At 30.1% G+C, this 16,524-nt stretch overlaps 1 protein-coding gene across 1 annotated transcript; it reads left to right on the top strand.

The window, feature by feature from the left end:
* The first annotated feature begins 733 nt into the window (after nt 1-733).
* Nucleotides 734-16,144, top strand: LOC128174123 (uncharacterized). The gene is made up of 6 exons (XM_052839756.1): nt 734-1,135; nt 2,712-2,802; nt 3,142-3,321; nt 4,971-5,144; nt 11,985-12,265; nt 16,112-16,144. Exons 1-6 carry the CDS (start codon nt 809-811, stop codon nt 16,142-16,144), a joined length of 1,086 nt encoding a protein of 361 aa, XP_052695716.1. The 5' UTR covers nt 734-808.
* Nucleotides 16,145-16,524: the final 380 nt, after the last annotated feature.

Genomic DNA, 16,524 nt, shown 5'->3' with positions numbered 1-16,524 from the left:
TATCAAAAAGAAAATGATCAGATAATGAGAAAATTAATTGTCATCATTAGAATCTTGCACATTTTAAATAGCCTGTCACAAAATATAATTCTTAATTTTTCCCCCGAGAAAGATCTTAACTTAACATTAGTTTTGTAGAAACTTCCTGTATAATGGATTGAATTACACTTGATATTGCATTTTTGACTACTTGAGCGACGTTTATACTCAAATACAATGCTTAATTCAATGCAATATTATTTGGGATTCCTAGTGTACAGGACATAGCTCTCGGGTAACTATTAAGCTCTGCATGCCTCAATTTACATTTGTCTTTTGTTTTATTTGAAAAATTATAAGCGGAAGTCCAACTACCAGACGTAGCGTATTGTCTATTTTACATCATTTGAATCATTTTAATAAATTTATATGTAAATACTCAAATATCACTTTAGTTATTCATTCAACACAGACATTTGTGTGCGAAACCTATTGAATTTGAAAAGATATGTTTTTATGATTCAGTATGCAGAAAGAATGAAGCATCCAGAGGGATCCAATTCATATTGAACACACGGTCACTGTTGGGGAAATGAAACATAACGAAAGGTTTTTAGCTGTTATTTGTTTTCGTATTGGAAACAGTTAATAAAGGATACATTGTTTTGACATTATAAATATTCAGTAGAATAGCAACCATAATATTTGTCTATAGATTATTTGTATTACAAGTTGTATGAAACAATTTCCTCAGTAGCTCTATCGTTCAGTTCCATTCGGTCGTACATGGTGTGCTGCTTTGTCTCAGGGCGTACATTTTTAGCCAGTCATGAGGAGATCGTGTTTTCTGTGCACTTCTCTGCGGCTTGCTTCATTTTTCCTCCTCGCTCTTCAGTTTTGTAAGGCAGATCTAAGATATGGCTACTCCATGTTACAGTATGGACACAAACTGGAGAGAAGGATGATAACGTCGTATGATGGATATAGTATTCTGGATTGTGTTGAGGATTGTCTGAGAACAACACGATGTCGGTCCGTCAACTACCACCAGGGAGGCCACTTCTGTCAGACCAACTTTAAAAGCAGGACAACTGAACCAACTCTGTATAAAGAAAAGTCTGGCTGGATATACAGCGATAAAGAAGATTGGGACAAGGTAAATAAGAAATAGATTCCAATGAGGTAAATGCTGCTAAAGGAATTGTAATTAACACTGTATATAATCAAGAATGGTCGGGTACTGTAAATTTCTTATTTAGCGCTTTGAAACTTATTTCTGCTGTTCTTCTATTTGGTATCAAATCGTGAATGTAGAACTCTTATTTTGATTTTACATAGTTCATAAAATGGTAAAACTAATTATTGTATTTAAAATTTAAAAAAAAAATGCGAATGTTACTATTCAAGATTTTACCAAGAATTTATTTCCCGTGTTCAATAAGGAATATGCTATACACATTCATTTAGAGCGCATTTAGACAATATAAAAAATGTGTAATGATCAAAATATGTGAATACAACATATCAAAACAACTCCTTGACATTTATGCAATTAAGTGCAAAAACATATAAATACAAATAAAACGCAATAACTAGTCAAAAATAAAAAAAAAAACCCACCAAAAAACCCTACAAATGTTCGAAACGTGTGCACAAAGGCTCTTTTAAACTCTATTTTGACCTTTGTTGTTATGGTTATGTCAAGACAGAAAACAAGACTGTTCTTGCAATTCATGTATATTGTTATATTTTTTTATATACATATTTATTTTAAAGTTTGAAGCATTTTTTAAATATCATATTTTATGTTTAAATGCAGCATTGGGACTAAGTTATCTTGTTTGTTTAAAAAACCAATTTCGCTAAAATACATATAACGGTTGTAGAGTGTAAGGAGAGCAGCATTCTGTTTATTCAGTCTGTTAGCATAATCATGTATTGCAATATAATCTTGCAATCTTATTTTATGCGGTAAAATACATTTACATGTATGAGAAAACCATATTAAATGTTATATTTATTTCCAGCAAGCACATTTACAGAATTTTTATACGAAACATACGTGTAGGGACAACGAATGAAGATAAAATATACTGATTAGGAAAAACTGAAGCCTCATGCAGATTAAGGTCAATATCTAGTAAATGATTCCAGACTGTCTTTTTGGTGCTAGAATCATTATGATGTCATTATTCCCCTATTTTACGGCTTTAAAGGAATGCTGTAGAAAATAAAACAATATTTGACATTATATATTTAATTACGGGAAAAGTAATCCCGGTACTATATTCTAATTGACATCATTTATAAGAAGAGGTCAAAAGCTTGTTTTATGCTTTTTTTTGGAGAGACTGTAGGCATTTTGTATCCATTTCATTAGTCAAAAAAGGACAAATATTTCAAAACTATAATATTTGTTACCTTTATCTTTTATATTTCATAAAAAAATTATTGTTTTAAGCATGATTTTTGTGTTGACCAAAAATAGGCTCGGTTCACCATATCAAACAAAGATATTGTTATGAAGCATCATTAAAACAGTTAATATCTTGACTATCACAGACCTGTAGGCACCTTTCATTTTCTAGATCTTGACCTTAAGAGGGACATGTCCTTAGATATTTTAATAAGGCACTGATGGTAAATCAATGGAACACCCAAGCTCTTTACGATGACTTCATGTATGAAGTAAAGCAGTCAGTTTGTTATATGCATTTTTAATGAATTTGCAGGGAATCGCTGGATCTTGTTCAAAGACTAATTGTGCTCTTAATGAAAAATGCATTTCAAAACCTTTTGGACAATCCTCTTGCGTACTCTCAGGTTTGGCATTTTTATGATTTTTTATCATATCTTTTGAACGCCCATTGATTTTTTATCCTTTATTTATTTCTTTTTTAAATCAATGTCAAGTTTAAAAGTCCATATAATAGTTTTTGTTGTTGTTTAATTATCAGGGGTTATTATGTAGTCTACACTTTGCATGTACAATTAAAGCTATTACATAGAATTAAAATATGATAGATTGTTACCGCTTTAATAAAATGATAGTTTTGTTTGTATCTTTTATTAAAAAACACAAATGAAATAGTCTTAATTTATTATTCAGTATTCGTATGATATCAACATGATGTAAACTTTATATTTAAATTAAAATTACAGATTGTGGTATTCCTTCATGGGGAGGGTTTTCAATGAATGAAGCACAGGAATGGGATGCAATCGGTATATCAAGGAGAATTCACATAACGTGCGCTCCTGGATATAAAAAGCAAGGCTCTGAACAATTCGTCTGTTTATCGGACGGAACGTGGAAAACCGACGTTATATGCAGTTTGGAAGGTTCGATTTCATTTAAAAAATATTTTTGTAGAATATTTATTCGATTCCTCATTTTTTTGTAGAATATTTCATATCGGTTTTCACCCGCATTTTGATAGGTTTATAAATAGTTTATATTGTAAACACGTAAAAAAAAAGAGACTATTTTTTCAATGGCATGACGTTATGTTTGAATTTCATAAAAAAAACAATGGGCGGGTGTGGTAGTCAAACTTACATAAAGAAATTAATATATATATATATATATATATATATATATATATATATATATATATATATATATATATATATATATATATATATATATATATATATATATATACATATATGTCTCTTTGAAAATCTTTTTCAAACAGATCGGCCAAAAAAGCTCTGACTTAAGTAAAAGCGGTCTATAAAATAATAATATCTAAAGAGAATTTATTAACAATTATATTCTTCTCGAAGTCCAATTGGCCAGAAAAGATACCAACTGCGTGTAAGGATACTCATGTAGTTAAAATTCAAGATTGTTCAAAATAACTTCTGTTTCATTGGATATAATTATAGTGGGGCCACAGTTTGGATTGTATTTTTATAAAGAAATATAAAGTGTTATATATTTTTAAAGAAATATTCTCTTAAAAAAATTGTATAGAAAAGCTATTACTTAAGTAAACAAAAATTCTCAGATACAGTGGATTTTGTTTGTTTAAATCATGATCCTCGGGGGTAGAGTGGGTCCAAAATGTCTAATGCTAAATATGATATGGGACTAAGAATAATCATATTTTAAAAGAGGATGAATGTTAAACATAGGAATATCGGGAGATACATTTTAAAAAGATAATTTTAAACAGTATCTATTCTACTACAGTGAGGGGATATTTTGAATGTGATTCTTTATAAATTATTTTGTTATAGGTATTGTTAACGTTCCTCAGTGTCCCTTAGGCTTTTTTTTTTGATAACCTCTTTACAATTTGTTAATTGCAATTTTTTTTAATCCTGTTTGTATTCCAATAAATGAGGTTGCTTTGTAATAAATTAATAGGTTATCTCCGTTTGGACCGGAAAATATCGGATATTGTTTGTTTGTTTGTTTGTTTTTTTTTACCTATACATAACTCCAAGGTATAGCAATTAAAATGGTTAAACAAATGAACTAAGTTTGATTAAATTCAACATTTCGCTATTATAATATCAATTCAAATTCATGTTTGATAAGTTTTAAAACCGACCTCTCTAGTTTCAGAATAAAGTCAAAGTTAAAGTGAAGATATATTCTCAAACATTTCCTTAATCAATATCACAGTGTAATTTATCTTTATTTTACTGACGTTTCTAGAACAATTTTCGTTTAATATAATGAATTACACATGGAAAATTATTAAAATAATATATTTTTTTCGAAGATCTATGTGAAAGTTTGCAAATGAAAAAGCGACATTTTGTAAAGCTCAGGTTAAGCTAATGTTCAAGTTTATTAATGTCAAGTCATAATTGACATACAAATATGAAATGTACGTAAACAAATTACTTAAAAATATTGAAATATATATTATGTGACAAGAACATGTAAATGAAGAAAATAAATGATAATGATATATTCTTCAGTTGCTTTCATGCTAAGCATATACTTTTAACTTGTTATAATCGAACTCTTTCAGGCTGTCCAGTCCCTTATACAGGGGTGTTCTCAAATTCGAAAAGAGCTGGTCTGCAATTTGTTGCCACATCTGCTACTTATCTAAATGCAAGATGTGACTGCGCAGCTGATGGTGGAGATTTAATAAAAATAGATACGCAAACAATGCTACGTAACTTCCTAAATTTTATTGAGAGTAAGTAAGATCAATTCTACATGGCCCAGAAAATAATCTAAAATTAACTCCGAAATCACCAAAGCGAATTGTAAAATTGCACGATGATGAGAATAATGTGTAAAATATGATTTGCAAATTTATAGTTCGTTTGTTTGTTTGTTTGTTGTTGTTTTTTTTTTTTTTTTGGGGGGGGGGGGGTGTGAAGGGGTTAACACTGTATTTAAGATAGCTAACAAAATAATATTCTATTTTAATAATCTTTTATTGATACATTTTTTTTGCTTCCCTCCCAAAAAAAGTGGAGTGTAAACAAAAACTCCTAAAGTTATTCTTTTTTGCTATTTTTCGGTATGTAAAATAAGAAAAACAAACAAGCCTGGAAAAAAATCGCTCCAGTAATGTGCCGGGACCTTGCATGAATATATAATGAGTGTTCCATTGAGCTTTTTCTACCATGCTCATTGAAAACCAATGAAAGCATATATGTTTTGGGACAATGAGCGCCTTCAATCTTTATCTACCTGAACCATTAAAGAAGCCTTACGTTGTTGAAGCTTTATACCTTCTTGATCATTTACTTTTTTAAACATCATAGTCTATCGTTCTTTATAATATCGAAAGCGTTGGTTGCATTTTTTTTAAAATCTTAAATTATAAAATACATTCAACGCAATCAGAATCGGTTACTATTTGCTGCCAAAACATTCCTTAAAAAGATAAATAACACCGACTTTGTGATTAAAAGAGCAATGACTCAAAATATGGGCGACAAAAAATATAGAAAGATAAGTAAAATAGAAAAAAGTTGTTAGAAACCATTGATTAACAAAGCTTTATTATGTTACAAGTTAAAATATGAAAAATGAGTTTTGTAAACAATATACATACATAATTATACATGTTGCCTTTCTTTTATGATTTACAGCTCTTGATGCAAATAGTGAAGGCATATGGATACAAGGCGTAAAGGATGACAGCGTTTGGAAGTTTCACGATGGTTTAAAAATGCCAGATTTCTTAAATGGCTATATGGATAACACAAACAATTCTGAGGAAATTCACCTAAGATATATTATATCTGATAAGAAATTTCATGACATTAAACCAAGTATAAGATTTAGCTATGTATGTGAATACAGATTTGACTAAATTCTTTTTAAAATTGTTTCGCTCTATTAAAAACAGACGGCAAGAAATGCATATAATATATCAATGAACATGGAAGATGTATAATGATTAAGTAAAATACGAGTTATATATGTGAAACAAAAAAAAAAATCTGAAAAAATCACAACTGTTAGTGAGCAGTAAATACTGTTACTATGCTGCGATATTGACAATGATGGAATGTGTCAATGCATCATATGAATTTTTTTTAATTCATTATTACCAGTGTTGTGTAGCGCCTATTTTCCCCTAGCTGTCTTTCTCTCTGTAGATAAAATTTTCCATGCGAAAAGAAAAATGTTACATAGTCAATTAATTCGGGAGGAAGGCTGGCTATAAACTATCCCCTATCTTATATCCAGGTTATCCAAACTGACAGTCATATCTATACCTATAAATTTAGATATTTTGAAAATAAACAACCACCTGAGTAAATTTGGTATTTCATCAAGTAGAAGTAGACATAAGCTATATTTGTCTCAAGTCATCCGTAAGCTATAACTGAATGTTGGCGGTAGTAAATACTAAAAAAAAATCACATGTCAACGTTGTCAGTTTGGAAATTTCAAAATACTGACACCGAGTAAAATCAAAATTTACAGCATGACACAATGTTCATATCATTGTAAAAAATTGCAATAATTCCAGCGCTTTCGGGGGATATCATCCAGTACCAGTAAATATCACATCTTTTTTTTCGTTTTAGTAATGTCTGTGGCAGACAATCTGAAATTTTACGTTACTATATTGTTTATTAGGTATTATTTTTATTTATTAATTAAACATTTTGGCGATAAATTATAAGATGCCTGCACCGGAGTAACTGCTGTTATCTTTTGTAAATAAACATGTGTGTTATGATGTCTGTAAATTTTAACTGAATTTTATATGTTTAGTAATTATTGTAAAATAAATAAAAAAAAATCCCATACTTTTTTTTCTATGAACATGTCAAAATATCCAACATGAGAGTAAGATGATGGATACCCTTTGATGGATCCAAGCCAATGAGAGTTTGCATTACAATATATGCTTGCAATGCAATAATATTAAAATACTGCGTAAAGAGTAACTGCATTTACTCACAACTTACTTCAAGTACATATAAAAGTTAAGATGTCACAAACTATGAACATGAAATAATACATTTTGTTTCCTGAATGTGCTACTTTAGTTTTGATAGATGGAACTCGTGCAAAACACGACTTCTGTTGATACAATTGGGTATAACCTGCAATAACAGGGTAACCAAGAATGCGAGATGATCGACACATTAATGTCATGACGAAAAGTGTAGGATGAGTTCATCATCGCATCGCGACTAGATATCCCAAGCTCAAATTTATTTTGATGTAAACCATTAGATACGCTACTCGCAAAATGGTGAATCATGCACATACGTACAATTGTACGTACAATACATGTGTAGTTTGTTTACAAATAATTCGGTGAGCATAAGTCCTAATAATACAGTTCTTCAGATCAACGGGCGCAGCTTTTGTGAAACCTTCAAAACTTAAAAATGATGAAACCATTTCAAATTTAGAATATTGAAATTGAATGGATCGATATTTGTTTACCTTTCCCTTAATATTGGCTTGAAGCTGTACGCCGGCCTACGGCGAAGAGACACAAGATGGTGAATACATATAAACATTTTCAGTCAATCGAAGGTGTTGATATCGATATATTTGTTAATTAACAAGAAAGTAGTAATTGAAAAAAAATCTTCAAAAACCTTTAAGTGATAGAATTTGCTTAAATTGTTTCTTGAAGATACTTAAACAATACTGAGCGATGGAAACCATTCTTCCCTCCAAAAACGCCGACTCCGACTCAGATGAGTGATTCAAGCTAGACCATGGATTAAAACAAGCAAAATAGTTCACTTTTAAGTCCAAAGGTAAAAATCTTTTTTAAAAAACTAATCAAAATTGAAATGTTTGTTTAGCTAAACACTCTTTATGCTTCCTAATGTTGACGTCACAGAAGTGTGATGTGCGCACAAAATTTTACTTTGTAAAAATAATAATGTTTACTAGTTAACTTGGTAAAAAGATGTGATAAAAGTTAAAATGACAATGCGCCAACTATCTCAAAAATCAATACAGCAAAATACAAATTCAAAACGGAACAACAAGGACCTCTAAAGAGATAGCAATGAGATCAGATACCGATGAGGATTACCCATTCCATGAAAATCAGTTGCACCCACAGGGTGCTTATTTGTAAAGTAATGAAAAAACGGAAGAAACCGTAGTCAATCCGCGAGATAAATAATGGTCTAACAAGTACGAACAACATCAGTCAGCATGTCTCCAAAAGAAACATTGCACATATCGAACTTGCGTAAAGATGATTTTAGTCGAGGTGTTTGTCTCTTCAGTATCGTTGCTCCAACAACTTGTTTGTTAGTTGCTTGCCTCATTTAAGAAATTGTTTGTATAGATAGCATGCTATTGCATAAAGAATAGACTAAGAGACATAAACTCCACATGCCGGTGATGGTGATATATTGCTACATAAGTAAGGGAAGTCGACGATGGAAAGATAAGAATCATTATGTCGATCATATAGTTTTGTTGCTGGGTTATTATTAATGTCTTTTTCTAGTAAAGTATCCAATAATATATAGTGAAACAGATGACTAAGAATATGTGGAATATTTTATTTCAAGCTTACTAGGATATATCTGAGTTTACATAAGAGTGAAAGTAACTTTGTTATTGAAAAAAAAAATGTCCTTAATATTTCTTAATGTTGAGTTTCAGGGGTTTTCTTCTTGCACAATCTTTTGAATAAATTTTGCTTCATATGATTATAAAACAAGTCAGCCAATAGATGAACCCAATTTGTGTCTATGAAAATTCCTGCTGATTGTTTGAAGACAAGGCTCCAAAATCATTAAACAATCTTAGACTAGTCAAAAATTGTACACTTTCTTAATCTCTCCTAATTGAAAATACTGACAAATTTGATTAACTATTTAAGGAGTCTTGATTAAAGTTGTCAATTACAAATTTCAATCACCATATTATGATAAACAATCATTTTATGACTGACTGAAATATTGACCTAAGTCTGAAATTTCTACATGAATCTTGGTCTCCAAAAACGACATGTATGTCGTCTATTAGAAATTCAAGCATATTTTTAATGTCAACTTCAGAGTATTTGTGTGTGCAATCGGATTGATTTTTTTAACTCAGTAAGTTTGGAGATTTCCAATGACAGGATAAGACTACTGATTAGTTTTATTTTTTTTCTTAAAATGTCTTCCTTATTTCTTGATAATAGTGATAAGATTTTAAATACACGATCACCATTATTTTTTGAAGTGGCGATAAATATTCATTACATGGCATTTTAGCACGTTCTGATTGGTTGATCTATATAAGTATCAAAAGGTAATGATAAAAACCGAAAAGTATGGTTGAAATTTTCTAAAATTTAAAAGTACATAATATATTGTTCGGACAAAAACATATCACAAGTTACATAAACGCTTATTATTATTTCAGTTTTTTATCTAAAATTATTACATTATGAGTTTATTAACTTATTAACAATAATGCTGTATTATCAAATTCATGAATCATCACAAACCATGGGATATTCATTATATTTTCCAGGTATACTTTTTTTGATTCATGAGAGCTATTGATTTTTAGTAGAAACTCATCGTTTCTACACAGTATATTGATTTTTGATCTGTCATACATAAAGTTAGATGTAGAAAAGCAATTAAAGGGACCGTGCAGCTAAAAATGTGTGAATAATTTAGGATTTACCCTTTGTAACGTAGTTTAAAAAGAAATAACGTTGATTGTGTCAGTTGAAGTACAAAAAATCCCTTTTACATATCTGATTGACGTTATTATGAGCTTCATAAAATTAAAGATCGCTCAAACCGGACAAATCCTATATTATTGATTTTGATTTGGATTCAGAGTATTTCCCACGCGCTAAAAACTACAAGATCTACAGTCATCATGATATACTAGGTTAAAGGGACTCTCTTAACTAAACACATCATCACGTTCTCGATAGATTATAAATGCTTAGGTATGATAAACACACAACATACATGCTTACAAAATAATTATTGTTTTTATTTTAAAAACTTTGAAATATTATTGCCTGGAAGCAGTAGAAAAGACATACATGTATTTCTATCAACAAACATGATAAGGAGAACATTTGCGAGTTATGCATGTGGTTTGTTCACAGCAAATAGGCACGATATGAGTATAGAAGGTTGAACCCTGTCATACGTTGCGATATAAATATTTTGTATTTTTCTGATAGTTTATACATGTATGAGTAGTACAAAAAAACCCGAACCCGATCGATACTTTTTTTCAAGTCTTTTTCTTTTTTAATAAGATGTGCTGTATTGTGTTTCTAAATGGTAAATACAGATCATTCGGATGAAATTAGGATTTATTAATTTTAAAGGAATATCTAACGGCCTATAAAATGTCTAAGTTTAAGTAATTTAAGTAATTAAATTCTTCGCCAAATATATGCTGTTGAAAAATATAATCATTAGTTAACTTCGTGTGTCATCCATTCAACGTTTTTGCTTCGTTTGATAATAAACAAAACAAGCCTAAACGTACCAAGGACTCCAAAGAAAAAAATCGGAGATGAAGTTCGATTATTGGAACAAATTAAATGACGAATAAGACATGGAAAAGGTAAAGAGATCAAATTTATTGATAGCCATGAAATATGGATAAACACGAACAACATAGAAATAAAAATGTAAAAAAAGGTAATGAAGCAAGCCGACGCGTATTATACTAAGCAAGTTTTGTTTATTTTATAAACGCCTAAACTGACAAAAGTATTAAGTAAATATTATCTAGAAAAATTACTTGTATGTAAAGCAAATTATATTTGATCTAAGTAGCAATTTTTCACTTATTATTTCCTTGCAACCAATATTGATATAAAAATGAAATATCATCAGTGTGCTACCTTAAAGACAATTGCACAAATATTGCCAGAAACAAAATATATCTAATCCAATTTGGAACATACTTAATAAATTTTTAAGTTTTCCAAAAAGGTTGATTTTAATGGATTTTATATCAATTGATACATCTTCGTCAATAAAATGCCAGATGTGCAATGTCTGTATCGGAACAGAAATAATACGGCATATAAAAAATCATAATAAAAAACATTATAAATATATATTAAGTTAAAAGGCTCTCAAAAAGTTTTGAATTATGCATGTAAAGCAAAGCAATAAAATGTATCTTGATCTGAATATTAAGTTTTTACCGTTAATGGTTTCAAAGTTTGTCATTTATTTTTCATGCTTTGCAAAAATGATCTTTATAAATCTACTTTGTTAGGATCGATTTATCGGGCAATACTTCTTTTTTAATTTGATAGTATTGATCAAATGGAAAAATATATAAATATATGAACCTGCCCTTCATTGTGGAGGAAATTTTTGATAACCTTATGCGTTTTATCTTTTTCGTTGGTTTCGTTGGTGTTTATTACCGTTTCATAAAAGACCTAAAAAAAATAAAAAAAGAATGATATGAGGTAGTGAAATAACTTTTCCGGTGTTTATTTAGAATGACTTAAGAATAGCGATGGACTTTGCAGTGTATACTTCGTTTAAACGGCAAATCATCATGAAATTATATTTTATATTGATATATGAGTCAGCTGTTCTTTATGCACCAAGTCAGTCTACGACGAATCTTCGACATAGCTACTCCATGCTACAGTACGGACACAAACTAGACAGAAGGATGATAACGTCGTATGATGGATATAGTATTCTGGACTGTGTGGAGGATTGTCTGAGAACAACACGATGTCAATCCGTCAACTACCACCAGGGAGCCCACTTCTGCCAGACCAACTTTGAAACCAATGTTTCTTCACCAGATCTGTATTTAGAGAAACCAGGGTGGATATATAGTGCAAGATCAGACTGGGATAAGGTAAGATGATTAATATAATGATCGAAAGTAGAGTAATAGATACATTAAAAAAGTATAAAATATGAAAAGTAAGTAGTTTAATGTTAGGTAAACAGGAAATTCACAGTCCAGTGTAAGTTTCCCCAATTCTGATTAAAATAGAAAGTGCATATGATTTGTGCAGCAATTCCTAAAGTTTAAGAATATTCTTCTTAACATTTTGCATATTTAAAAAAAAAAATTGGTAATTCTCTTGCGCCAACGCTGTTTAGCTGCTGTATTTCATAAACATACACGTCATAATTTGACGTCATAATGTGTGTTAGCTTTGGCATGTTTTTGGTACTACATATAAGTATGTATAACAAAATATATTTAATTATTGTTTGTATAAAAAAAAATCAAATGCATTTTGATTTCCCTATTTCCATAATACATATATCTAGCCTTAAGGACGTTGTTTACTCAGGGTTTGAGTTCTCAAATTCGGATTGTTATAAAGTTCAATGTCATGAGTCAAATTTGTCTAAACACTAAAAGTATTTATGGAATGAATGAATAATCATTGACAAACCATTCGATATTTCTACTATATTATGGAATTAGGCTCAAATTCGGACTAAAATTTTCAGATTTTGTTTTTCACTGAAATGTTTTTGTTAGTACTGTAATATTCAAAGTTAAGATTATATTTGTTAGTTAACATAATTTTGCATATTTTCTGTTGGTCTTGTCTCACTTTTAGATATTCGAATGGCACACACTACAACGATATTGAAAATTGCTTAAAAACGATAAAAGACACCGTATCTCAAAATTTTGATTATTGACCTCATATAACTTTTATGCTTGCATAGTAAGGTCAATATACCTAGTTTAATGCTATTAATGTTTTAATATTATCATCATTCAGTTTTTTGTAAAATTGAATCAAAAAAGGGTAGGAATTTGAAAACTGGTAGAGGAAATTCGGACTGGAATATTCATAAAAATTGTGAATTAAAATGTATTGCTTTGTGTCTGTTTAGTGTTACTACCACTCATAAACTGTATTTCATTTTGAAAAGAGTAAAGCAATTTGTATTATTTTCAAAATTAAGAAAATTTCAATCATAGTGTAAAATTTTTAGGGACTTTTCTTAAATTTTTTAAAAAAATGTTCAATGACCATTATCTCAAAAAGTAGGTCATTGACCTCCTTTTTTCAAAGTGAAAAATAGCACTACAATGATAGGTCTTTAACACACAATAGATGGTTTATCATTATCATCAGTGGAATTTTTTTTCATTCTGAGTAAACGTATACCTTAACTCACTTGCGAATGAAGTCATATAGTATGAAGAAAAACCAAATGCCTTTTACACTTCGCTTGGATATCAATCGAAAAGCTTTAGCATACCTGCGTATTTATTTGACCGACACATGAAACTAAACATTGTAAGTCAATTATAAAAATAGTCATTCTGATTTTTATCAATAATAAAATAACATTAAAGGGAAAACTTTCATTGCAGTGCAAGGCTTTAAAAAAGAAAGAAAAATGATCACCTTTACGCTTTTTCATTGAATAAAAACGATTCTTAATATGGCTTCCATTAAAAGTACATTTAAATGTTTACATAATTATCTAAATATTCCATCTTTTTTAACACGAAATCGTGGTTAAAGTTTATGACCTTCATTTGGGAGAATTATCAATATATATCACGTGACTATCAATTCAAGAACCCACACTAAGTGTCAAACAAAGTAGCATTTACTATATTGCATGGCCCCTAACTCCCTCAATACCCTAACTCCGTCCCTTTCGAGAAACACCTCGACGTTTGAAATCAAGTGCGATAATGACGTCATTTTTACATGCAAAAAATCTTCAATCAAAAATCCACAATTTACAACTGTACAATTTATGAATGTGTTCAAACATAACAAAATTACACCTTGTTCATTTTATGCAACAATAATTGCGTGGAATGAGCTAACACTTTTTTCAGACGTGCACTAAAAACGATATTTCTGACATGCGGGCCAATTCGATGATTTACGATGGTCAATCCTTTTAAAAGAGGTCAAGATATCACATTTCACATGTAATTTATTTTTAATTAAGGTTAATAATACGTTTTATTCAGTCCGCAATAGTGTTTATGCACTACACTTGATGGTAACGTCAAATCGCTCATGCCGTAATATTTGCCATATAAAGGATTGCAGATATATACGGTATGTCGGTATTTAGAATTTGCTACATTTATATGTAATAAATAAGTAATATAATCATTAATATATTCATTATTGATATAGTATATTTGAAATATTTAAGGACAGAAATCAAACTGCATCCATACATTTTGAAAAGATCATTGTGATTGTTTTTACAAGGACCCATTTTTTATTCTGGGGATAATTTCACTTTGATGAAATTAAATACAATTTAAATTGAATACACCGATTTTACTTATTTTAACTTGGCTTAGATACAAGTTGAGTTTAAATTAAATGTTAATGTGTCTTCATTGCCTGGCGTATCATAGATCATGTGGGTGACGGAGTTAGGTTCATAAGTTATGATAACACGTGTAATAAACGTCGTATTCAGAGGCCTTATTTGATTAATAATAATAAGATTTTTGTTGATAATTTTATGAAATATAACGTTTCCGGTAATATTTAGTGATTGCAAATATAATAAAAACAGCAAAACATAATTCACAGAGAAACGCGGGATGTTTTCTGCATATGGTTAAGGAGTTTGGGTACTTGGGGATACCGTTAATAGATGGAAAGATTTGCTTAAATTTGTATAACCCGGCACGCTACAAGACAAGTAAAAAAAACCCGCCATAAACGCTAAAAGATACGTTTGAAAATTGAACAGATTAAGTAAAACGAACTCAATTTGAACAGTAAATTACCTAAAATTAGATTATGAACGCATCATCTACCCAAGTTATACTCGTGTAACCTAGGTTGGAGCGTAGACTGTCCCAACCAAAGTAATACTGTATAACTTGGGAAGACATTAAGTTCATTTCTTAGATAGTTCACAATCAAGTAAATCATACAAATTTATAAAAAAAAAGTCAACGAAATAAGAGAATTTTGATAACAGTCCTAGTATCAGCAACGCTAGGATCTGAAGTTTGTCTAAAGGAGAGCGTAAGTACTAGGCTTAACTTGACTTGCACAAAAAACCGGGCTTAATTTGCGGTGTAAATAAACAGGAGAAAATTTTTGAATGATGCAAGCGAAATCTGAAGGGCACTACAGTTTTTATACTTAAATTCGATTTTAAATCGTGTTTAGGTATCTGTGAGACAATTAATTTAATCATACAACTTAGAAAATTTCTTATGGTTATAATATATGTACATCAATAGATGCTAATTTTATTTTGAACTATTTTTAATTGAATTTTTCACTATTTTTTTAATTTCATGTTTAAATTGCATTAAAGGTCATTCCCATCTACACTGAACCAAAACTTTTTAGTGTACAGTCGAAACCCATTTGATTATATAACATAAACAGCAAAAGGACCAAGACCTTTGTATCCATAAATAAAGAATAATTCAGGCACTAGCATTTCAAAGGCTTTTGATCTTTGCCATTCCTCTTTCTGTCTATGCAGAGGGCTTTACATTAGATACTGTTCCTAAGGATTAATATACTTCGCAAACGAAGAGCCTTTTCATGTACATGTAATATTAAACACACGCTATAAAACTACATTTTTTTGGTTTTTTTTATATGTATAGCCTTGTTACCTCGAATATATATGACCTCTATTGGTAGTGCACTAAAGTAAACTAAAGCAGTATACAATTGTACTTATACACTAGTTTAATTCTAAATTATTTCTACAGTTTAACGGTGTAGAGGAGCAGTCCCCCTGGTAGCTTCTTTTTCCAATTTGAAAAATGCTATATGGTAGCCCCCCCCCCCCCCCCCCTCCGGATTAAAATCAATGTTTGGAAACCACCAGGTTGCATATAATTGAATATAAGTTCCATGGAATACAAGCATATAGAAATTAATTTAGGGAAGTTTTCGATAATCTGTTTGGTTTGAAAAATATATGCATATTCGTAACTTTGTGTTCTGAATTTGGAAATGAAAAATGTTTGAGAATTTTCAAATAAATATAACATCTGTCTTTCTGTTTACACAATTCTGTTCAAGCTGAACTCCTATTTCTGTTGGAGAACTGAAAGATCCGCTCATGCACAATAGTGTGTTCAGACCTTAACCACTTTTTATCGAGGCAAGATGATTGTAA

Source organism: Crassostrea angulata, chromosome 2 (genome assembly GCF_025612915.1).
Source record: "Crassostrea angulata isolate pt1a10 chromosome 2, ASM2561291v2, whole genome shotgun sequence".
Taxonomy (NCBI): domain Eukaryota; kingdom Metazoa; phylum Mollusca; class Bivalvia; order Ostreida; family Ostreidae; genus Magallana; species Magallana angulata.
Note: the sequence above shows the minus strand (reverse complement) of the source record. Positions and strands in the feature narration are given on the sequence as shown.